Source organism: Carassius gibelio, chromosome A3 (assembly GCF_023724105.1).
Source record: "Carassius gibelio isolate Cgi1373 ecotype wild population from Czech Republic chromosome A3, carGib1.2-hapl.c, whole genome shotgun sequence".
Lineage (NCBI taxonomy): Eukaryota > Metazoa > Chordata > Actinopteri > Cypriniformes > Cyprinidae > Carassius > Carassius gibelio.
Window position 1 is genome coordinate 25995039 of NC_068373.1, and position 23780 is coordinate 26018818.

Sequence of the window (23780 nt, forward strand, 5' to 3'; positions counted from 1 at the left end):
CACCATTGAAAGGCTTGTATATTCAGATTTATTGCTGTTGAATATTTTGTGCTTAACTGAAGATTGTATGTTCATATGTTGAAAAAATTCCCACTCCATCACTTGACAAAACCTTTTGGATTAGCTGCAAAATGCAAAAAAATGTCTTACCTTTATGTACAGCCATCTTCTCAGAGATACATAATAAAGATACAAGTTATGTATGTAATATACAAGATATTAAAAAACACTGACAGGTATCGTTTTACTTCACGGAGTACTTTTACTTTGCATATTTAGGTACTTTAAAATCAGGAACAATGTAGTGGAAGACAGTTATGCATCAATACATCTGTAGAGCCCTGAAAAGTATTTTACTGTTCTTTCACATAACATGAGTCATCTTGTATTTATCCACACTACCATTGCTTTGGACTTGACAGAAAACTAACAGATGCAAAAGTACGTCTGTAGCCTTTTTAACACTGACATCATTTATGTTCCATCATGTAATTTTCAAAAATCTATATGCTGGCAAGAGGCTGTTAATCTTGTAGTTAAAGAAGCACAACAAAACATCAGTATTTGTTTCACAGTGTACTTTTGAAAGTACAATAAGGCTAATGCTACCCAGTTGTCCATGTCATGCTGAGATCACACATTTACAAGTTTCTCAAAAATAAACTGTTGTGTTCTCTGAAACAATGTTTTGCCATTGTTGTTGTCATTTTGAAGAGGGTTAATGGCATCATTCAGTTCTTGCAAATCCCTGTCATTCAATGGGGAAAATCCTCTTTGAGAGTTTGGTGAGGAACAAAAAACTAACCCTGCTGTTGAGAGTTCTGGGTTGTGAAAATGAGGCAAATCATTGTCCAGAGTAAAAAGCTGAACTGGTGTTCTATTTCCTTCAGATGATATAGAGTGATTGTTAAATCCAGCTTTGAATTCTTCCAAAGTGTGGTTGATTCTGGGTAGAAAGACATAATGGAGACAAAATAGGTCTGTTGCATTGTCTATGTCTAGGATACCCAGGGATTCCAGTTCATAAAAAATGGGTGCATAAATATGGCTGCAGTTTTTGTTCAAGTCTCGGTTAAAACGCTCAATCCTCTGGTTGTGTACAGAACTTCCTGTTAAGACAGAGCCTTCCCCCCTGCTCACATGCATGTCCTCCCAAATCTGAACGTTCTCTCCTCCGTGATCAGTCCTGATGTGCAGTGGTCTGCCAAACTGTCCAACAGCTGCAGTAAAGAGGTCTCTTACAGTTTCAGCACGATTATTGTTGGAGCAGTGAAGAAACATCAGCATCCTACTGTAGCCGTCTATGGCACCATGAACAACCAATTTCCACCTAATCAATTTATGATTTCCATCTACATGCCATATGAAATTTGGATGTGGGACAGAGTATACTCGGCGAGCTATTGCTGTTGTTCTCCTGGCTAGGACACCAATTGGGTCCATCCTTCGCAGTGAATCTCTTACACGTTGTCTTTGGACCACAATGTTTTTGGAACGGAGATGCCCCATAAGCATCACTTCTCCAACATTTGGGTGTTGAGTTTTTATTTGTGACACTTCAAGATCCAACTGTTGATCACTGATGCTCTTAAATTTTGATGTTGGGATATTATAGTCTTGCAGTAACTTGTAGAAAGTTGGCCTTGAGATTGAAAGAATAGATGCCGCTTCGGTAAAGGTGGTTTTCAGTGAAAGAACATGTTCAAGCTCCTCTTTGGAAATCTGATGTCTTCCTTGGTAGTCATTCTAGAACACACCAAAGAATATGAAATTTTGAATGTTTATATAACAAACAAGGGTTATTCAAGAGAGAATTATAGACATGATGACCATTCACATCCACTCATTATCTTCTGAAAAAAAATTATAGATTGTACTGTACATTTACTTGAGGAATGTTTAAATAAAATGGACAATCAAAAGATGAGATGTTACTGAGAGTTAAATGAGAAATAAATCAAACAAATATGAACATGAATATTAATGAGTACTTACTGACAGACAGATCACTGGAGCGAAGTCTGTTGCTGGTAAAGGTGTGGTAGCGCTGGTGCTGGAGCCCTGAGGAGTTTTAAAATATAAACAAAATACCAAAGACGTTATCTTGTCACATGTTAGTGTTGTATAAAATATGCCATCATGATTGGAACTAATGCTGAAACATTACACATCAAAAATTAAAAAAACCAACAAACAGCCAGCTAGGTTACATGAGTATGCAAGTATACCGAGCGGTATGATGTCCCAGTGGAGGTGGTGGGTGTGGCTGGCCCCGGTGTGTAATTGTAAGTGGTGGGAGCCTGAATAGACATTAGCAAAATATTAGCAACATTATATTTCAATTGCTTTTAATGCTTATATGCCCAGCAATCAAAGCAGGGTTGAGATTGGCAAAGGAAACAGAGAGATACATTTTATGTTTTTTTTTTTTACAGTATGCACTCTGATTCTGGTACCTTATTCACATTAAATTAAATGTTTTATCATTGTGACTGCCTCTGTCCTCCATTAGCATTTCTCGCTCTCTAGCCAAGCAGAGAACGGTTTTATCTTGTGAGTAAAGGCCAGCAGGTAACGTTAAGTTTAGCCAAGGAGAGATGTCTGACTGAGGACAGAGGCAGATTTCCATTTTAACAACAATTTACAGTGTCATTTGTGGGCCTGAGGGGTGACAAGTAGCCTCCGTTAGCAGTAACGCTAAATTATATAATTTATCATGCTTTGCAGCTCAGAAAATCTTCACATAATCTTAAACTCACATTTACTCATGAGTTCCTCCCACTGCGTCACTTACCTTAACCGGTGTGAGTTTTACGTTTACAGAAACAAATGTGCTACACATAAAGTGCATTTGGTGCTAGTAGCAAATCTCTACTGGCTACCGTTAGCTAGTTTAGTTAAGTTAGCCTTAACAACAATCCAATGCTACGTGATTTGGAAAACATACTTACTGAGGTGGCCTGTGGTGGCCCCGAGGCGGTTGTTGTCATTGTTGAAACATTTTGAATAGCCGCCAGGACGGCTCTGCCGATGCTCTCGGCTAACGCCGATTCGTTGGACATTTTGAACGACAGTAACGTGAACAGTTACCGTACCTGGTCAGGGGCGGGAGGTGATATAGGCTTTTAGCATGCGAACACGACAGAGAGTGATGACAGCGTGACGATGAGCATGATGAGTGAGGACCACAGACTGTGTGAAGGACATAACATTCAGTCAAAGTGAGACCCCTTGTGGCTGGCTATTATGGCTACAGGTCATCATAAGTCCCGCACTTTTCATTAAAATGACACTAATCTTCTCTTCAAATACAGTTTCTCCAAACGTGTTTATTATTTTAGGTAGTTATTATTACGATAAACCATGTCCAAGAGTCAGTTTCCTGGGATGAGATGGTTTTTATTCGTTTCTTATTTGACACGATGCTATAAAAACACACTTACCTCCTCGAGCTTTTATTTTGGCACTTCCGGTTGTCGGCATTTTTAATTTGCATATTAGTTAAATATTTAGTTTCACCCGAAACATTTAGATTCAACATTTAGATTTAGATTTAGATTTAACATTTAGATTTAACATTTAGATTTAGATTTAGATTCAACATTTACATGTAATATTTAGATTTAGATTTAACATTTAGATTTAACATTTATATTTAGATTTAACATTTACATTTATATTTAGATTTAACATTTACATTTAACATTTAGATTTAAATTTAATGTTTAGATTTAGATTTAACATTTAGATTTAACATTTAGATTTAGATTTAACATTTAGATTTAACATTTAGATTTAACATTTACATTTAGGTTTACCATTCAGATTTAACATTTAGATTTAGATTTAACATTTAGATTTAGATTTAACATTTACATTTAGATTTAACATTTAGATTAATATTTAACATTTAGGTGTAACATTTAATATTTAGATTTAACATTTAATATTTAGATTTAACTATTTAAAATATCTTTAAGTTGACAAATATTGTTGTAAATGTGATAAAAAGTGACCGTCAAAAATTCATACCAGTTTTTTAAACATTGTTTGAAGCTAAATGTGACAAAATGTTGCTGTTATTTTCAGCGTGAGCAGCTTTACAAACGGCGCCCCATAGATCTGAGCTCTAGAAGTGGAACAGATGCGGATATCATGTTATTTACACTCAAGCGCTGTGTTGCTGATAAACATGATATAATGTCAGCTCTGCTGCTTTTAGGATTAAATGCCCTAAAGTGGGACATTTTTTGCATTTCAGATTTTGTGAAATATTGCAGTGTGTGGCCAAAACATTAAATCACACCCAATACCATTTAAAAAAAAAAAAAAAAAAACGGATGTGTCCTAATCAAATCAAAATATGAAAATTAATTTATTATGAAGACATTAAGCAACTATAAATATATATATATATATATATATATATATATATATATATATATATATATATATATATATATATATATTTTTTTTTTTTTGCTTTTTTTTTTTTTTTTGCTTTTACTGCTTCTTTATCAAGTTTCTGGTCATATTATATTGTAGCTAGAACAGTCAAAAGAATAAAACCATTTTGTTATACAACATAATTTGCATGTTTACGTGCCATACACATCAGAAAAAGGAGGGATTTCAGAATCGTCAGTACTTATTTACTGCCAAGTGTCAAGCTGTGATTGGCCAGAGCTAATAGTCATGCATGAATGGCATTAGAGTCTTCCTGGTATAACCTTCACTGATGCTTTCTTTTCTGATGATTAAACAAACTCATCTACGATAGTATCTGTGATAGTCTGAGGGTAAGTACTTTTTTTGCAATTTCTTTTTGGAGAACTATTCCTTTAAATGTATTATTTATACACAGAAATAAATGAAAACTTGGAGACACACATAATTTTTTTTTTTTTTTTTTTTTTTTAATTTTTTGTCTCAGTATATTCTCATTTAGCTAACAGGCCTGAATTCTTTACCTTCGGCTTTGAAGGGAAGATTTTGCCTACAGGGCAAAAAGACAAAGAACACAGTTTGTTTCATTTCATGTTCTTTTGTCTTTCTTTTTTTCTGAAATCTGTAACTGTTCTTTTAGTGGTCTAAAATTTAGGGTTATTAAAGAGATAACGATAATATAGTGCACTATGAAGTTAAATTAATCTCACTAATCATTTGTTTTCCCTTTGCTTGGCACAGAGTGTGTTTCGTATGATATTGGAGTTTCACCAAGAGGTCCACACCCAAAAGTTGAGCAGATCTAGCATCAAATCTTTTGTCAGTTCAACTTGACAGAATCAAAGGTAGTTTCCTCTGTCCCACAGACATACTGAGACATACAAGGTAGCACTTCCCGCAAATATTATTGTTCTTCATCTTTTTTTCTCTTTTTTTAGTTTGAAAACATAACTGTTAGTTAATGTAATTTCTTTATAGGTAAATGTACGGTTGTGTTAACTATGGTGTGTCTGTAATAAAATACAGCTAAAAAGTTATGTTTGATAATAAAAATGTGTTGAGGCAAAGAGCTGATGTTTGCTGTTTGAAATGAGTCTCGCCCCACCTGAAATTTAGACGCGAGTGAGGGGAGGAGTGAAATAAAATGGACAGATCTGAGCTCTAGAAGTGGAACAGATGCGGATATCATGTTATTTACACTTTTTTGCATTTCAGATTTTGTGAAATATTGCAGTGTGTAGCCAAAACATTAAATCACACCCAATACCATTTAAAAAAAAAAACGGATGTGTCCTAATCAAATCAAAAGAGAAAATGGAGATAACGGAAGTTCTAAGGCCATGCATTATAATTTTTTTTCCTTTTTGTTTTCTCGTTATAACGACTTAATTTTCTCGTTATCTCAACATAACGAACGTCGTTTTCTCGTTATAACAACGTATTTTTCTCGTTATCTCAACATAACGAAAGTTTGTTTTCTCGTTATAACCTTTCTTTTACTGTCTATGGTTGTAACGACATGACAGTTTTACTGTTGCTATAGTAACGAACTCAACTTTGACAGGCATCTGATGGACAACCATGCAGGCGCTCTTACTGTAGCCTATATTTCAGCAAATTTAGCTTCGCCTAGGTAATAACGTCTACAATACTGTATATAAATAAAGGCTGATCAATCACTGTTGATTTTTCCAGAGACAGTAAAACGAACGTTTTGTTTTTGTAATTAACACGTTTAAATGGCAACACCGCGAAATTAGAGCTGCTTGGATTAAACTCACTTTTCATTTTCCCTTTATTTGAAATAAAATTATATATAATTTGTAATTTGTAGTAGTCATTATATGATGTGGCAGATATCATGTGTGTTACAAGCTTCTGTTTGAAAAGAGTGTCCATGTGTACTTGTAGTGTGTGTGTGTGTGTGTGTGTGTGTGTGTAGAAAAAACTTAATACACAAAATATTCATATTGATTCAAGCATTTAACATTTATGAATTAATTAAATGTCAGTAATGAAGACTGCACAAATTATAGCAATCACGAGGAAGGTCCGCGTACAGTAAAGTGGATAGTGTACAACACCCCATCAGTTATATTCAGGTCTATAGTGTCACCTGCTGGCGCAGTTTTGTAACTTCTTAAAGAAAATTAAGTCATTATAACGAGAAAACGAACTTCGTTATGTCGAGAAAACGAGAAAATGAAGTCATTATAACGAGAAAACGAACTTCGTTATGTAGAGATAACGAGAAAATTAAGTCGTTATAACAAGAAAACATATATAGACATATTAGTACTCTTAGTGGGTCCGTGTATCATCCGATCATTCAATTATTCCATTTTATCTGGCAAACCAAAAACGAAATAACGAATCAATATTTTGTTTTTCTGTTTTTCTGTATGAACCAAATATGAAAAACTGACGTTTGTTTCATTGCTTTCAGCTCGAAATGGGAAATATAATAAACAAGGAAACCAAAAAGAAATAATGGATCAAATTTACTTTTTCTCAATTGTTCTTTATTTGTTGTAGTAGGTCTAACTATTTCCCACGGTGCCGTCCTGCTTGCTTTGCGCATGCGCAGTGGATAGTTTCAAAGGAATTGCGCTTACTTCCGCGTATTCCTCGCGGGGATAAAGAACACGTTTTTTTTACGATCACAGGCATAGTTACAGTATGTCCAATAACAATAAAACACGAAGAAATAGATTATATTGGTTAATATAATATAATAAACCAATCAGAGATGGTTTAAATGTCCTTTGAAATCACGCTAACCACTTGTTTTGGTATGTTTGGCATTTTAAGTGATCATTAATTAAAACATTTATATTAGCAGATCATTTTATTAATAATGAGATCAATAAATGCAATCAAAACGATATATATATATATATATATATATATATATATATATATATATATATATATATATATATATATCGTTTTGGTTTTAGGACAGCTTTGATTAAAAGATTTGATCCACTTCAAACGTTGACTACTTTATACACACACACAGAGAGAAAGAAAGAGAGAGAGAGAGAGAGAGAAAACAAGTAGTTAGAATATAAATATTTAGAATACATAAAGAAAGTGTTTTTTTTATCTTAAGTAGCCTAGATAGAAAACGAACAGAAAGCAAGTAGAGGGTCAAGTGTTTTCTTTATTTAAATGCAAACATGTAAACAAATATGTACAGAATTATGTGAAGTTACATATTAACATTATTTTTACAGTTACATTGTGTGACATAGGTAAGTAGTAGTTTTCAGATGTGAATGGGTGGGGGGTATTTTCTTGACGTCATCCAACCAAAGTAACAGCAAGCGTAGACTTATGTATCATTCCTGAATCCTGATATGAATCTGTCTTTGAAAGACCTATTATTATAGACAGTTCAGTGACAAATTATTAAACACAGACACTTGAATTTATTCCTGAAAGAATCTGAATCTTGGACGAATAGATTGAATAAAAGGCTTCTTTATTAACACAGTGACTTACCGACACCTAGTGGCGATATTACTTTCAGAAGTATCATAAAGTAGGCCTATCATTTCATTTTGTCATTACATATTTCTGTGTTAAAAATGTTGTATTAAACATTAATCTCATTTCATTATACAGTTGTAATTGCTATGTAAAGGCATGTCTAATAAGCATTAAACTGTAAACAGGCCTAATACATCTAAAATCAACATCAGACGCAGCTATCTCTGAAGGCTTGATTAATACTGATTTAATTATTACATGTATTCCAATTTAACATTTTCATTATCATTAAGAATTTAACATTAAGGATGAGATAAATACAAACCCGATTCTCAAAAAGTTGGGACGCTGTACAAATTGTGAGTAAAAAAGGAATGGAATATTTACAAATCTGATAAACTTATATTTTATTCACAGTAGAATATAGATAATATATGTTGAACGTGAGACATTTTGGAATGTCATGCCCAATATTGGCTCATTTTGGTTTCATGAGAGCTACACATTCAAAAAAGATTGGGACAGGTAGCAATAAGAGGACGGAAAAGTTAAATGGACCAATTAGCAACTTATTAGGTCAATTGGCAACATGATTGGGTTTAAAAAGATCCTCTCAGTGTCTCTCAGAAGTCCAGATGGGCAGAGGATCACCAATTCCCCCAATGCTGCGGCGAAAATAGTGGAGTAATATCAGAAAGGAGTTTCCCAGAGAAAAATTGCAAAGAGTTTGAAGTTATCATCATCTACAGTGCATAATATCATCCAAAGATTCGGAGAATCTGGAATCATTTCTGTGCGTAAGGGTCAAGGCCAGAAAACCATACTGGATTGCTACTGTAATGGAAATCACAACATGGGCTCAGGAATACTTCCAGAAAAAATTGTCAGTGAACACAATACACCGTGCCATTCGCAGTTGCTGGCTAAAACTCTATAGGTCAAAAAAGAAGCCATATCTAAACATGATCCAGAAGCGCAGTGTTTTCTCTGGACCAAGGCTCATTTAAAATGGACTGTGGCAAAGTGGAAAACTGTTCTGTGGTCAGACAAATCAAAATTTGAAGTTATTTTTGTAAAACTGGGACCCCATGTCATCCAAACTGAAGAGGACAAGGACAACCCAAGTTGTTATCAGCGCTCAGTTCAGAAGCCTGCATCTCTGATGGTATGAGGTTGCATGAGTGTGTGTGGCATGGGCAGCTTACACATCTGGAAAGATGAGCACCATCAATGCTGAAAGATATATCCAAGTTCTAGAACAACATATGCTCCCATCCAGACGTTGTCTCTTTCAGGGAAGACCTTGCCTTTTCCAACATGACAATGCCAGACCACATACTGCATCAATTACAAGATCATGGCTGTGTAGAAGAAGGATCCGGGTCTGAAATGACCAGCCTGCAGTCCAGATCTTTTTTGTCGCATCATAAAGAGGAAGACCTAATTGAGCAACTAGAAGCCTTTATTAAACAAGAATGGAACAACATTCCTATTCCTAAACTTGACCAACTTGTCTTCAGTCCCCAGACGTTTGCAGACTGTTATAAAAAGAAGATGGGATGCCACACAGTGGTAAACATTGCCTTGTCCCAACTTTTTTTGAGATGTGTTGATGCCATGAAATTTAAAATCAACTTATTTTTCCCTTAAATTGATACCTTTTCTCAGTTTAAACATTTGATATGTCATTTATGTTGTATTCTGTTTTTATTCACAATGTCACAATTTTTTTGGAATCGGGTTTTATATTTAGGCCTAATACGACATTCTGTTTAAATGGTTAATAAAAATGATTTGTGATAGAAAATGACACTGATAGAATAATTTCTGGTGAGTGCAGGTTTGAAGTAAATTAATTTCATTTTTCAGATTTCAAAATTAAATAAAAAAAGATGTGGATGAAACCCTGATTTTATGCTTCACAAAAAAACGACAGTTTTCTTTAGGCTATTCATTTATTTTAGGTGAGAATTAAGAATAAAAAAATTCTGCTGGCAGAATTTGGAAGAATACAAATCATTAAAGCACAAATATTTGCATTTATCTTAAAGTAATTAGTTATTTTCCTACATAGCTGCTAAATATAATTTTTCACTTGCTGCCTTTCCATCCTAAGAAAATAGGCAGCAGAATTCTGCTCACTTGTCACCAATTCAGACGAGATCTGATAAAGCCATGGATTTACAGTAGGCCTACAAAGTGTATAGTTACTTCAACCCTGATACTACATCAATAATTTGATAACTGAAGAACGGCACACAGCAGTAGATAAGCTGATGCTAGTTTAGAGATAACACAAGGAATAAATTAATTTGTTTTATTTGTACAGATTGCAATGTAACTGTAAAATAATGTAAATATTTAACTTCGTATTTCTGTGCATACAGTATTTGTTTACATGTGCACTAGAACTGTTTGTAAGTGTGTATTGCTACTAGAACTTACATTTCAAAGTACATCTGTGCAATAAAGGTGTTCTATTCTATAAATTCAGTATAATAAAAGGATGTAATATATTTAACTGATACAGTAATTGTCAGGTAAAATACTATTACAAACATTATTACAGTATGTCAACCATTACCTTTTTAATTACATTGTCACCTTTAATTTTTTTTTTTAATTCTGCAAAGCTAAATATATATTACATGCAGTACATGCATCTTCAAGAAACATCTAACGCATCTCTTTCATATTTGACTCTCGAACTCTAGCACTGTCTATTCTAATTATATTTTATCTAATTTTTATTTATTTATTCTAACTGCTAGTTTTTCATCCAACACTAGCTTTCTGTATTCTTTTTCAATTATTTCTATTTGTTTTTTTTTTTGCATTGTATTGTATGTGTGTATGTAGATAGATAGATAGATTGATAGATAGAGAGATAGATAGATAGATAGATAGTATTTAATAATTAATGATCTACTTAAAATGCCCCACATACCAAAACAAGTGGTTAGCGTGATTTCAAAGGACATTTAAACCATCTCTGATTTTTATTAGAGCGTGTTGTATTGTTATTGGACATACTGTAATGCCTGTGACCGTAAAAAAAAAACGTGTTCTTTATCCCCGCGAGGAATATGCGGAAGCAAGCGCAATTCCTTTGAAACTATCCACTGCGCATGCGCAAAGCAAGCAGGACGGCACCGTGGGAAATAGTTAGACCTACTACAACAAATAAAGAACAATTGAGAAAACGTAAATTTGATCCATTATTTCGTTTTGGTTTCCTTGTTTATTATATTTCCCGTTTCGAGCTGAAAGCAATGAAACAAACGTCAGTTTTTCATATTTGGTTCATACAGAAAAACAGAAAAAAAAAATATGGATTCGTTATTTCGTTTTTGGTTTGCCAGATAAAATGGAATAATTGAATGATCGGATGATACACGGACCTTAGTGCATATCGTCTGAGAAAATCTGTAGCTTCCTAATGTGGGACACTGAAAAGTATATGGTAAAAAGCCAAAATCAAAATATGGATAAATGAACATCATCAGACAAATAATACAATATGATGCCTTGATGAATTTATTATGAAGACATTAAGCAACTATTTTCATTGGTCTTTTGTTATGTAGATAGAAAGAGTTAAATGCAGTCAGAATTTCTTGACTGTTCTGTAGTTCATTTTAGTTAACAACAAATACATACAACAGCATCAGGCATAGCCTAGACCTTTTTGAAGGCAAAATATAAAATCTTGCGATAAATAAAATAAAATAATTGTGATTATCAGTTTACCTGTATATGCAGCATGACTAAAACTAGACTATAATTCCTAGACTTTTGGTCATCTAAAACTTGACTAAACCAAACATAAAAACAGTAAATATTATAAAAACATAAAAAGGACATTTGAAACAGGACTAAATAAAAAAAAACTGCTGATAAAATTAACACTACCCTGAAACCATGCGCCTCCCCAGCTCCACTTCTAGATCTGATTTATGTATACCTATCCATGCAGAAACATATCTCACATGTGACCCTGGAGCACAAAACCAGTCTTAAGTCGCTTGGGTATATTTGCAGCTATAGCCAAAAATACATATGGGTCAAAAGTATAGATTTTTTATTTTATGCCAAAAATCATTAGGATATTAAAAAAATATAATGTTCCATTAACATATTTAGTAAATTTCCTACTGTAAATATATAAAAACTTAATTTTTGATTAGTAATATGATTGCTAAGAATTTCATTTGGACAACTTTAAAGGTTATTTTCTAGTTGTTTTTTGTTGTTGTTGTTGTTGTTGTTGTTGTTGTTTTTTGCACCCTCGGTTTCAAAATTTTCTAATAGTTGTATCTCGGCCAGCTTTTCATGATATAAACTCGTAATTCTGCAATTTTTTTAGTATTTATTTATTATATTTTTGTGTGTCTACAAAAGCTAACTGTAAATGCATTATTCAAGTATAAATCAACAGAGAAAGCAGTGTAAGAATTAGATTTCATGCTTACTGTGGCACCAGTTGGCTGAGGTTGGTACTGCATGCTAATGTTAGTTAGCCATGATTTTTTCTCTCTTGTTTTGCTCCTTTTTTCAAATTGCGGCTTCCATAGAATACAATTGCATATGTAGGCTGATGTTTTTCTGTCAATATTCTGTCAATTTGTTTTTGAACAAGCATAATGCACAATTCGTCAGCTAGCACTCATGACCACTGGCCAGTGCTTTGAATTTTGTGAATGGGTCACTGAAACAATGTTAATAGGTAGGCTAGTCCAAGTGTCTTTAAGCTTGTTCAGTGCAATTCATATGAATGCATTGGATCTCTTGTGGCACCTGTGTGTCTATTAATATGTAATTATTCTGTTTACTTGTGTCTGTTGTTGTTGTAGACTAACTTTATGTTGTTTAAACCATGTCATTATTTTTGTCATGTATTTTGGCCATATCATTATACAATATCACACTGACAGTCTGAGTAGAACAAATACAGACACACAGAATGATCCAAAACATTAAAAATTCATTAAAAAACATAAAAAGTTATTTTGGACTGTAATAACACTCCTCAAAGGCTGCTTAACCAATCAAATTTGAGGAGTGGAACCAACAGTTGTACTGTACTGTATCTAAAATGCATGTTTTCTCTTTCTTTCTTTCTCTCTCGTTATCTCTTTCTCTTTAGGTCATATTAAATTCCTCCATCCCACAATGGCTAGCTATGGTATAAAATTTATCTTCTATCAAAAACTGTTGTGGTTTATTCAGAATAAAAAAGACTCCTTTTTTTTTGATTCTTTAATAGGTATGAAGAGAAAACGTGATGAGGATCAATCAGATTCAAGTAACAGGTTTCACAGTTCACAGCTACAACTGACAACAGGCAAGTAATTCATGAATAAGTCCATTTCTAACTGTTCCATTAAATTGTGTAAAAAAAAATAATAATTTCAGAAAATTAGGATGTAACAAAGTTCGTAGCTATGGGAAAAATGAGTTAGGGAATATTTAAACAAAACTTTAATAATCAAATAAACAAACACAAAACTAAAGTTTAAAAAACAGCAACAATGTAAATAGTCCAGGCCTGGTCCTCTCTTATCCTGAAGCTGTAGTCATTCCTCCTTTTATCCTTCTGGAGCTCCTCCGTGGAACTCGAGACAGGTGAATTGTGCAGATGTCGCTCATTATCATTCACTCCACCAGCCTCGACCTATTCTTATGGCTCTCGATCCCACCCCTCTCGTCACATAGGGCTTTAAAAAAATTACAAAAAAACACCAATGAATCATCTACTATAATAAAGCATTTGAAGTTTACATGATGTTTGTATGAAATTTCATTTTGATGATAGCATAGAATTCTTTTCTATTTGCATTCAACACAGAAATCATGGAGAAGACGAAGAACATCATGTCTGAAGTTGTTAAAAAAATTCAACCCTTGAAAACAACAAGTGAAACTACAGAATTCCATCAATACATTAAGCAAGTGCTAAAATAAAAATTTTTTTTGCACACTAGCGAAATTATATTCAGTATTTAATTATATCCAATGTATTATGTGCAGAAATATTATTTCAAACATGGATAAAAGCAAGGAAAAGAAGAAAACCATTGGAATTTTGGGATACACAGGAGAAGGAAAAACCACACTATTAAATGCACTCCTGGGAAAAAGATATATACTGCCATCTGGCTGTAATGGTGCCTGTACAGCTGTTGTTACTCAGGTGGAAGCTAATCTGACCGACCACAACTACACGGCGGAGATTGAAGTCATCTCTAAAGAGGTTCCCCATCAGTATTCAGATTCTTTCTTTCTTTCTTTCTTTCTTTCTTTCTCTCTCTCCTAATGAAGCTTAAATAATACTATTGACCAATTAGAATTTTTTTTTTTCCTGTTAACTTCAACAGGAGTGGGAAACTCAGCTCAAAGATCTTCTCAGTATTAAAAAATCTCAAAGTAAAGACAAGAATAAAGATCTGACTGATGATGCTATAGAAAAGATCACTGCCCTGTATGGAACGGATGCAAAAGATAAAACATTTGAGGAGCTAAAGAAAATTGACATACCTGTATTTGCTAATAATAAAAAAGATGTGTCCTGCATTGAGGTAATGTAAGCTTAAAACAAGATTAAAACATGATCAGTAACCATGGCATGCTCTGAATTTGTTTTATTTGGTGCAGTGCTTGAAGTGGAAACAAAAGCAGTACCGGTACTCCCCCCTGACTGTACATGCTACTATACAAATCTATTCTGATTAACTAAAACACTGACCAGCACATAATCTAAAACATCTTCAGCCGGCATTCACTATAAAACACCCAGACACTTACACTTTGACTCAGTAACGGCAACATGTCAGAAATGGCAGTAAACTAAAGACAAAAATGTTGAACTGCCTACCGGTGCGTACTGGCCCACTTCAAGCACTGATTTGATGAAGACATCACTAAATCAGTTATACAAACTTATACAAACTACAAACTTATTTGACAGGTCTCTGAATTTGCCAGTGAATTAAAGCGTTACGTACAACACAACACATCAAGAACTGGTCACTGGTACTGGCCGCTGGTGAAGAGTGTGAAAATCAAGATTCCAGACTGTCGTGAACTTCTGGAACACATTGTGCTTGTTGATCTTCCAGGGAGTGGAAACTGCAACAAGGCTAGAGCCAACCTGTGGAAATCTGTAAATACAACAAATACTTAAAAATAATCTACATTATTGAAAGTGGAATATTTGTGTGACTAAATCCTTTACACAACATTGTATTGTCAGTTATATATTTATTTTTGTATATATACAAAAATAAATATATAACTGACAATACAATGTGTATAAAGGAATTAATCACACAAAATATTCCACAATATATATATATATATATATACATATACATATAGTCTGTTATTTACTTAGATTTATTACCAATTAAATTCTACAGAAACTTAGAGACTGCTGCTCAGTGTGGATTTTAAGCAATATCAATCGTGCCGTTAACAACAAAGATGCCTGGGAGATGTTAAATCACTGTTATCAAGACATGGTGCAAGCAGGGGAATGTAGAGATTTTAACTTCATCTGCACCAAGAGCGATGAGATGGATCCAGGAGAATATAATAGGTTGGATTTTAAATGATTTGGCTCCTCCTTTTGCAACATAAACATTTTATTAAATTAGTATAATTAGTTTAATATATATATATATATATATATATATTTTTTTTTTTTTATTTATTTTTTTTTATGAAACACTGTTCTCATTTTAACATTTATGTATTTTCAGTACTTTGGAGAAACAAATACCAGAAGACAAGGTTTGAAAAAACAATTCTACTATATTAAATATTTCTATGAGAACAAACAAAGCTGAAATAATCTCTGAATTTATTTATTTGTATATGTAGTTTATTAGGTTGATTATTACATAGTTCAGTTAAGTGTCCACTAAGATCTAAGTTTGTCCCCATGGCGGATTTTAACTAGTTTGTTCACAGACTGCTATTAGTTACTTAACTGAGTTACTGTTCTGTCAGTATGCACATTCTGTCATCTTGCCCTACGCTGCTATGGTAATGTTTATGGGATAAGACATCTCTTCTTTGATCATGACCCAGCTATTTAAATTATTATATTATTAAACATTATATTACAATGACTCTTAAATATTTTTCTTTGCTGGTATAGATATAGGCTTTTGAAAAATGCTTAACATTATAACAAAGTAAGCAAGTATAATTGAAATTTACCACCTCCAGTTTACAAAACTTGAATAAATATGGCTCACATGATCATCTACAACAGGGGTGGGGAACGTTGATCTTGGAGAGCCTGTGTCCCTGCAGAGTTTAGCTCCAACAAAAAAAAAACCTACCTGTATCCTGAAGACCTTGATTAGCTTGTTCAGGTGTGTTTGATCAGGGTTGGAGCTGAACTCTGCAGGGACACAGGCCCTCAGGATCAACGTTCCCCACCCCTGATCTACAACTTACCAGGACCTTTTATATCATTGCACTATAATGCTCTACTCATTTCCAGCATGCTCTTGTATTCAGTCAGTTATTGATTCTTCTTCAGAACCAGATGACAAACTGCATACTTCACAGAAACAAACGTGCTAAGGAAACATTGGAAAAAAGCTTAGAAAATTCTGAATTCAAGGTATTCCATTTTTCCATGACCATTATGTTTTCATTTCTCTTTAAATATATATATATATATATATATATATATATATATATACACACACACACACACACTAATGCTATTATTTTTATTATTTATTGTAGAATGAAAACATACATCTACAAGTTTTTACTGTAAGCTCAAAGGCATTTTTCAACCATAATTTAGGAGTGAGACGTGATGACACTGGTAAAGTATCAACTCAAAAAAAGTGTTTTGCTTGTATTTTCAACTACATAAAATACAAGTTACATTCAAATTAACATCCTTGTTTAAAATTCTGGAAACGGTCTACAGAAATCCCACAACTCCAGGATGTTCTGAAGAAGATAAACAAGAGCATCAACCAAGAATTGAGCAGAAATTATATCAAAGAAGCAAGCGGAGTTCTGTCTTTGATCCAAAGTTTCCAGTCGGATAGAAGAAAAAGAATGGTATGAGTCAGGGTTATTGAAATTCTACATGGAGCTGTCATAAAGATCTCAATAGTCATCATTCAGTGATAATTACTGGCAGAAATTAAACTTTTGTGTTCATGTGTTTTAGGCTGAAGCAGATATGAAGAAGGGGTTGCTGCTGAACTTAGAGAAGGCCCTGGAGAAGCTGGAATATCAGTTTGACATGCTTCGTTGTTTCCTGGACAAAGGTCTCTCAGATGGAGTGGACAAATCTGAGAAATCATGTCTTGATGATGCAAAAGAGATAATTTCACCTGTAAGTGTGTATCGGTTGTTCTAAAAATGTAGCTGATTTTATTCACCATTTTCTGGTCTAATGGCAGTCATCATCATATATTAAGGATTTGCCTCAAGGTCAAGGGGGATTTCGTAAAATCCTTCAAGATTTGTGCAGAAATGGAGGATCCCACACATCAAAAGCATGGAAAAGAAATATAGATTTAAATAAGTGCTTGGCCAAACACATGTATGAAAACATGAATCCGAGATTCAACTTAATTTTTCCGTAAGTTCTGCACTGTCATTCAGTATCCATGTTCATTGAAATTGACTGTTACAGGAATGGTTTTGATTTCTTTATAAGGAACGGTTTTATTTAAATGTCATTATTTACTTACCCTCTTAATTTTTATTTTTGGGGTGACCGATCTTATTTCCAAATATAGGAAACACATTACTGATTGCCACAAATTATATTTTATTGTGATTTCATTAGTTTAGTTTCAGTAACTGATTAAATTGATTTATTTCAAGAAATACACATTACTAAATGGCCTGAACTTTGGTACAGGATTGGGCATAATTCATGTACACATGCATACTGTAGCAGTGAAATTATACACCATGTTTTCTGAAAATAGAGCCCAAATGAAGTAAATCCAAAGAAAAGAAAAAAAAAATGGTTGCGAGAATATAACTCTGTGGCACTCCACGGGAAAGTTTAGCTGGCAACTAAGAAAATTACCTAATCTGAAAGAAAAACGAATATTTGTTAAATATGATTTGAACCAGCTAAGAACAGTTTCCAGGATGCCCACAAAATATTCTAGTCAAGATAAAAAAGAGTTTTATGATCCACTGTCACCAGTGTCAGTCGCCAACAAAGTATCATTAAGGACTCGCAATAAAGCAGACTCTGGGCCCTATCTTGCACCCAGCGCAATTGACTTTGTACACCGACGCATGTGTCATTCCTATTTTGCACCTGCGCAAAGCGCGCTTTTCCCTCCACAGAAGCACGTCGCTAAACTAGTGAATGAACTTGTGCTCCCTGGGCGGTTCAGCGCAAAAAAGGAGGCGTGTTCCGGCGCAAACAATCCCTGGTGCTATTTTGCTGTTCCATTAAACAATTGAGCCACTGACCAGAAAAAACCTAGTCTAAAGTCAGTGGCGCGTTGCGCGTTGTTCATTATGCTATTTTAAGGGCGCATGCTTGACCATAATGTATAGCGTGCACAACGCGCATACACTTTGCCCATGTAATCTACACAGATGCAACAGTTATTTTTGCAAATCATAAATTGTTACACTAAAAAAATATTAACACTTGAGATGACGGAAATCATTGTGGTGTGCCACGAAGATGTGAAAAAATAGGCATAAATCTAGCTTACAAATTATTCAGGCTAATTGTAGTAATTAAGGATCAGACATGTTTGAGGTCATATATGTATATAAGGACATCTGACAAATTGGTTTGTCCGTCAGGAACCAGGAAAAAAAATCGATGAAACAATTGTGGCTATTTCCTCCCACGCCTGTTTAACCGACGCTATTTTGGGTGGGTTTCTCCCATCCCCTTAAAACACAACTTCTCTGTCTTTCACTGCTCTTACAAGAACATCAGTCTCCTCGGCTGTGAACCGCTCCTGGCGTGCGCCTGGTAAATACGTCATAATAATAGCAATCCATAATGGAACTTGCGCACCTGCTTTTAAAGGGAATGTTGGATGACGCTCCGATTGGTTTATTTCACGTTACGCCCAAACCACACCTATGAATAATGAAGCTACTTCAGACCAACCCATTTTAGATTTGCGCCGGGCGCAAGAGCCATTTATCCCGCCGGGAAAATAGCAACAGCGCCGAGACCCGCCCACAAAGTTACTTGCGCTTCGCGCTTTGACACTTGCGTTTCAGATCGTTAAAATAGGGCCCTCTGTGCTATACAGAGGCTTAAAACCAGACTGGAAAACAGAAGATTTGAGAGAGGTCGAAAATTATAAAAATTACTAGCATCAAAAGAAAGTTTCTTAAGAAGAGGTGTCACAGTAGCTTCTTTGAGGCTATTGGGTATAGTGCCTGAAACTAAACATTTGTTCAGAAAGCACACCAAACTAGGTCCAACTGAGTCAAAAATTTGTTTAAATTGGAGGGAGAACATCATGAGAACAGAAAGAACACTTCAAATGTTCATTAATTAATTCATTCAATGAGTGTTGAATGGGTAAATGTATCCACAATGAGGAAGAAATCAAATTAATAAATTAAAAAAATTCTGTTAGCCTGTAATTTAAAAAACTGCACAAGTGAATCAGACCTTCCGGGTCCTCTCTCTCAATGTGCAAATGTAAATACTCTTCAAAAATGTAAAGTCACCTATAAGAGATAAAAACCAAGTTATTTACTGATGCATTAAAATTACACAGCATAAATGCACGTTGACAGAAGACAATAACTTTAGTTTGACAGGTAATCACTCAGCTACACACATACATCCTAAGTGTATAAAATATTAAACCAATATACCAAACAGTAACAGTAAACCAGAAAGTCAAGATGTATGAATCTAGCCACAAAGTCAAGAACATTATCAGAATTAACTCCATAAAAGGAGTTAAAATCTGTTTGGCGTGTTGGTTGAGGTTTGGTGAACAACACAAAATTTTACCTGATTGCACTGTATTTTTTAACTTTAATTTTTATTTAATCAATTCAAAGTTTGAAATCAAACTGCTTTGCCCCATTGCAGGGTAGATTTATGTTCAATGAAAATGACCCCATATTAACGAAACATCATAGTTGTTTGTTTGTCTACTTAGACATGTTATGTAAAATACAAATACATGGAATGTGCAAACATTTAGATAATTGTAATAAAAAAAAGAGTTTAAAATACGTCTTAAAACATGAATTTAAGGCCCTGCCATTGTATTGAACAAACTGAATTTGGTGTGACATTTTTAGCATTTTGTAGCATTTTCTCTTTTTCTCTCAATTTATTAATCCTGTTTTCTCTTGGCTCTAGTGTCAATACCAAAACAGGCATATCAGTGCAAGAACTGATTGATAAATTCAGTATCATTCAGCCGGACACTGCTAACCCCCCATCTCTCATCTTACAGTACATTAACAAGTTCATCAAATCACAGGTGAGTTCAGGTTGCCAGTCCTTTTTCTATTATGGATGGATTAATAAAACTTTTCACATGACGTCACGCAACTTCCATTCTGACTCGAAGCTGGGTATTCTTACTTCCGCCGCATAGTAAAGTGCTACCAGCATGGAGTTCACCTAGACACTTAAACATCTGCTACTAATATGATTAGAGGATAACTGTAGCTGTCTACTCTGGTCCTCATTCAATACGAGGCGTCTGCTTAAAGTCGAGGGAGGAGTTTAAAACTGAGCAGTTATACTTTCTGATTCCCGCAAATCACAAACTGTATTTGCTGTCTTTAATGCAGATGAAGTTTATTACATATATTTGTCAAATAAACAAGGTTTTTCGATATTTACATGTGGTAACAGAAAGACTCAATAAAAATTCAATAATTTATGTACTGTTCAAGACAGCGCCTGTATGTAAAAGAATAAAGTTAAACAAAACAAGCTTGTACTATTTCAATTTCAATAAAATGGGGTCTAATGTATACATTTCCACTTTATTTTGATAAACATGACACAATATTCCAGTCCTTCGGATGAGACGTAAAACAGAGATCCTGACTCTCTGTGGTCACTAAAAATCCCATGGCACTTCTCGTAAAGAGTAGGGTGTAACCCCGGTGTCCAGGTTTGTGGTGAGCGCACTGGTGCCGTTGTATTGTGGCTGCCGTTGCATCATCCAAGTGGATACTGCACACTGTTGGTGGTTGAGGAGAGACCCACCCACATGATTGTAAAGCACTTTGGGTGTACAGCAATGCACAAAGCGACATATAGATGCATCATTCATTCAGTATAATTCATAAATAAATAATAAATATATTAGGCTTACATAATATTTTACTGTTAAAAACAGATTTGTGTAAATAAATATCCTATAAAACACAGGTCAGCTGTTTTTTAAACGTACTGTATGGGATTTTTGGCCACCAGGGGTCACTCAATCAAAATAATAACATAAGACGTACTTTGATGACGGTAGGGAAAGAGCGTAGGCTCATGGGAGTTGTTGTTCATTGGAACACGTGCTCTGTCGCTCCCCACATTCCTCACTCATTCTAACTTAGTATTTTGACAATAATGTATTTTCGAACGGAGAGATATATGAATTATATGGAGGGTTTATTGGGTCAGATTATAAACTAAAAGTCTAAAACTAAAAGTCTTAAACCAAAACTAAAAATCTAAATTTGAAACTTAAAGTCCAAGTCGATAATTAATTTGGTATTTAGGACTGGGCATTTGGTATTTAGGATAGGGCATTTTTTTATTTAGGATTGGGCATTTTCTATTTAGGGATGGGCATTTGGTCATTTAGCCATTTAGGATTTAGGATTGGGCATTTGGTGATTTAGGATTGGGAATTTGTTATTTAGGAATGGCCATTTAATCATTTAGCCATTTAGGATTGATGATTGGGGATTTGGGGATTTAGGATTGGGCATTTGAAGATTGAGGATTGGGCATTTGAGGATTGAGGATTGAGGAGTGTATGCAAATTAGGAGGCGTGGCCCAAATACTGGAGGCTGGGTTTGAAATGGCTGGTGGGCAGAGCCACATTATGAACAACAGAGGGAGCTCCCAGTGTTAAGGAGCACACTGTAATGAAACCAAATGGAGCGAGTGAGTGGCTTGAGTGAGGACTGTGTGATAACTTCAACTTAATGACAGCTTTGTAACATTTGTGGCATCAAACACAAAGTCACCATTGAAAGGAGTGTTATCGGTCTGATGAAGAGAAAGCAGCAGACAGTGCAGCAGGCAAGGTGCTAACATTAACTACTAGTTATATAAGCTGATATTGCTAACATGCTTTAGTAGGGTATTATTATATTGGCACATGCTGTTTGGTTTTTTTAAACTGCGGTTTACCATCTAGCTAGTAGTAATATATGTTAAAGAAACACGGTCGCCTTTCGTTAATAATTATAATTACGTTTATACTATGATATCGAACAAGATAGTGAACTGCATTTGAAGCTACTTTATCCAGCTAGATATAGAACAAATGTAGATTTACATGAGAGCAAAATTAATTTTTTTGATGCTTCAAAAAATTCTAGCTGACCCTCTGATGTCACATGGACTACTATGAAGATGTTTTTATTACCTTTCTGGAGATGGACAGTATACCGTACATACACTTTCAATGGAGGGACAGAAAGTTCTCGGACTACATCTAAAATATCTTAAACAGTGTTCTGAAGATGAACAGCTGAAACCCATGTCTTGCATACATCTTTGTGTAGTGGTTCTTGAAGCACTGACTCCAGCTGCAGTCCAATCTTTGTGAATCTCCCCCATATTTTTGAATGGGTTTTGTTTCACAGTCCTCTCCAGGGTGCGGTTATCCCTATTGCTTGTACACTTTTTTTCTACCACATCTTTTCCTTCCCTTCACCTCTCTATTAATGTGCTTGGACAGAGAGCTCTGTGAACAGCCAGTCTCTTTTGCAGTGACCTTTTGTGTCTCGCCCTCCTTGTGCAAGGTGTCAGTGGTCATCTTTTGGACAACTGTCAAGTCAACAGTCTTCCCCATGATTGTGTAGCCTACAGAACTAGACTGAGAGACCATTTAAAGGCCTTTGTAGGTGTTTTGAGTTAATTAGCTGATTAGAGTGTGGCACCAGGTGTCTTCAAGTTTTTCACAATATTCTAATTTTCTGAGATACTGAATTTGTTATAATGATCAAAATTAAAAGAAATAAACATTTGAAATAATTCAGTCTGTGTTTAATGAATGAATATAATATTTTACTTTTTGAATGGAATTAGTGAAATAAATCAACTTTTTGATGAAATTCTAATTATATGACCTGTATAATAAGATCGATCATATCAATCAATAATAATTCATAAAAGAAAAAGAGGGTAAACATGTAAAGTCAAATTAAACGGGGGAATTAAAGTAATTGTAGAGGTCAATAGATCTGTAGCAATAGATCTGTAACGTTATCTCCCTGTTAAAATAAAACCTCTCCAATTCAAAATTTTCTAGTGACTGGTCACATATGAATTTTTCAATTGGCTAATTGAATTTATAAAATTCAATTCACACAAATTCAGTTAGGCCAACTGAAAAATTTAGATGTGACCAGTCAAAAGAAATTGAGTTGGAGAGGTCTATTTATTTATTTATTTATTTTTCATTTTAATTTTTTTAAAGATGTAGAAAATGCTCGCATAAGAACCCGGCTGTAAGTAAATTAAATGTATTGGTATTAAGGCATAATGCACACCTTTATATTTCAAGCTTTTCCCGCATTTTCCCGAGAAGTCTCCAGTGTAAAGGTATAACGGAAGTAGGCCTACAGATACACTGCTTTGTAGAAA

At 34.4% G+C, this 23780-nt stretch overlaps 2 protein-coding genes and 1 long non-coding RNA gene across 5 annotated transcripts in view; 1 reads left to right on the plus strand and 2 right to left on the minus strand.

Annotated features, from left to right (window-relative positions):
* The window catches only part of LOC127953590 (nuclear GTPase SLIP-GC), a 34431-nt gene that overhangs the window by 8599 nt on the left and 2052 nt on the right, over positions 1 to 23780 (plus strand). Inside the window, exons 1-16 of one of the 3 annotated variants that reach the window (XM_052552803.1) lie at positions 4560 to 4799; positions 5188 to 5331; positions 13088 to 13126; positions 13208 to 13285; positions 13790 to 13889; positions 13972 to 14194; positions 14319 to 14519; positions 14909 to 15103; positions 15360 to 15538; positions 15702 to 15732; positions 16493 to 16576; positions 16705 to 16789; positions 16898 to 17034; positions 17147 to 17314; positions 17400 to 17563; positions 20306 to 20429. In XM_052552803.1, the coding sequence (XP_052408763.1) occupies positions 13114 to 13126; positions 13208 to 13285; positions 13790 to 13889; positions 13972 to 14194; positions 14319 to 14519; positions 14909 to 15103; positions 15360 to 15538; positions 15702 to 15732; positions 16493 to 16576; positions 16705 to 16789; positions 16898 to 17034; positions 17147 to 17314; positions 17400 to 17563; positions 20306 to 20429 (1782 nt within the window). In that variant the 5' untranslated portion in view covers positions 4560 to 4799; positions 5188 to 5331; positions 13088 to 13113. Of the gene's footprint in view, positions 1 to 4559; positions 4800 to 5187; positions 5332 to 13087; positions 13127 to 13207; positions 13286 to 13789; positions 13890 to 13971; positions 14195 to 14318; positions 14520 to 14908; positions 15104 to 15359; positions 15539 to 15701; positions 15733 to 16492; positions 16577 to 16704; positions 16790 to 16897; positions 17035 to 17146; positions 17315 to 17399; positions 17564 to 20305; positions 20430 to 23780 lie in introns of those variants that run through there. The other 2 variants (XM_052552794.1, XM_052552813.1) reach the window with 2 other exon arrangements.
* Positions 243 to 3681, minus strand: LOC127953631 (uncharacterized). The gene is made up of 4 exons (XM_052552870.1): positions 2952 to 3681; positions 2229 to 2300; positions 1996 to 2061; positions 243 to 1746 (listed from the first exon to the last, which is right to left on the minus strand). Exons 1-4 carry the CDS (start codon positions 3060 to 3062, stop codon positions 634 to 636), a joined length of 1362 nt encoding a protein of 453 aa, XP_052408830.1. The 5' UTR covers positions 3063 to 3681; the 3' UTR covers positions 243 to 633.
* On the minus strand, positions 13186 to 16299 carry LOC127953754 (uncharacterized). The gene is made up of 3 exons (XR_008153332.1): positions 16203 to 16299; positions 14946 to 15101; positions 13186 to 13658 (listed from the first exon to the last, which is right to left on the minus strand). It is a non-coding gene; the product is annotated as an uncharacterized LOC127953754 (long non-coding RNA).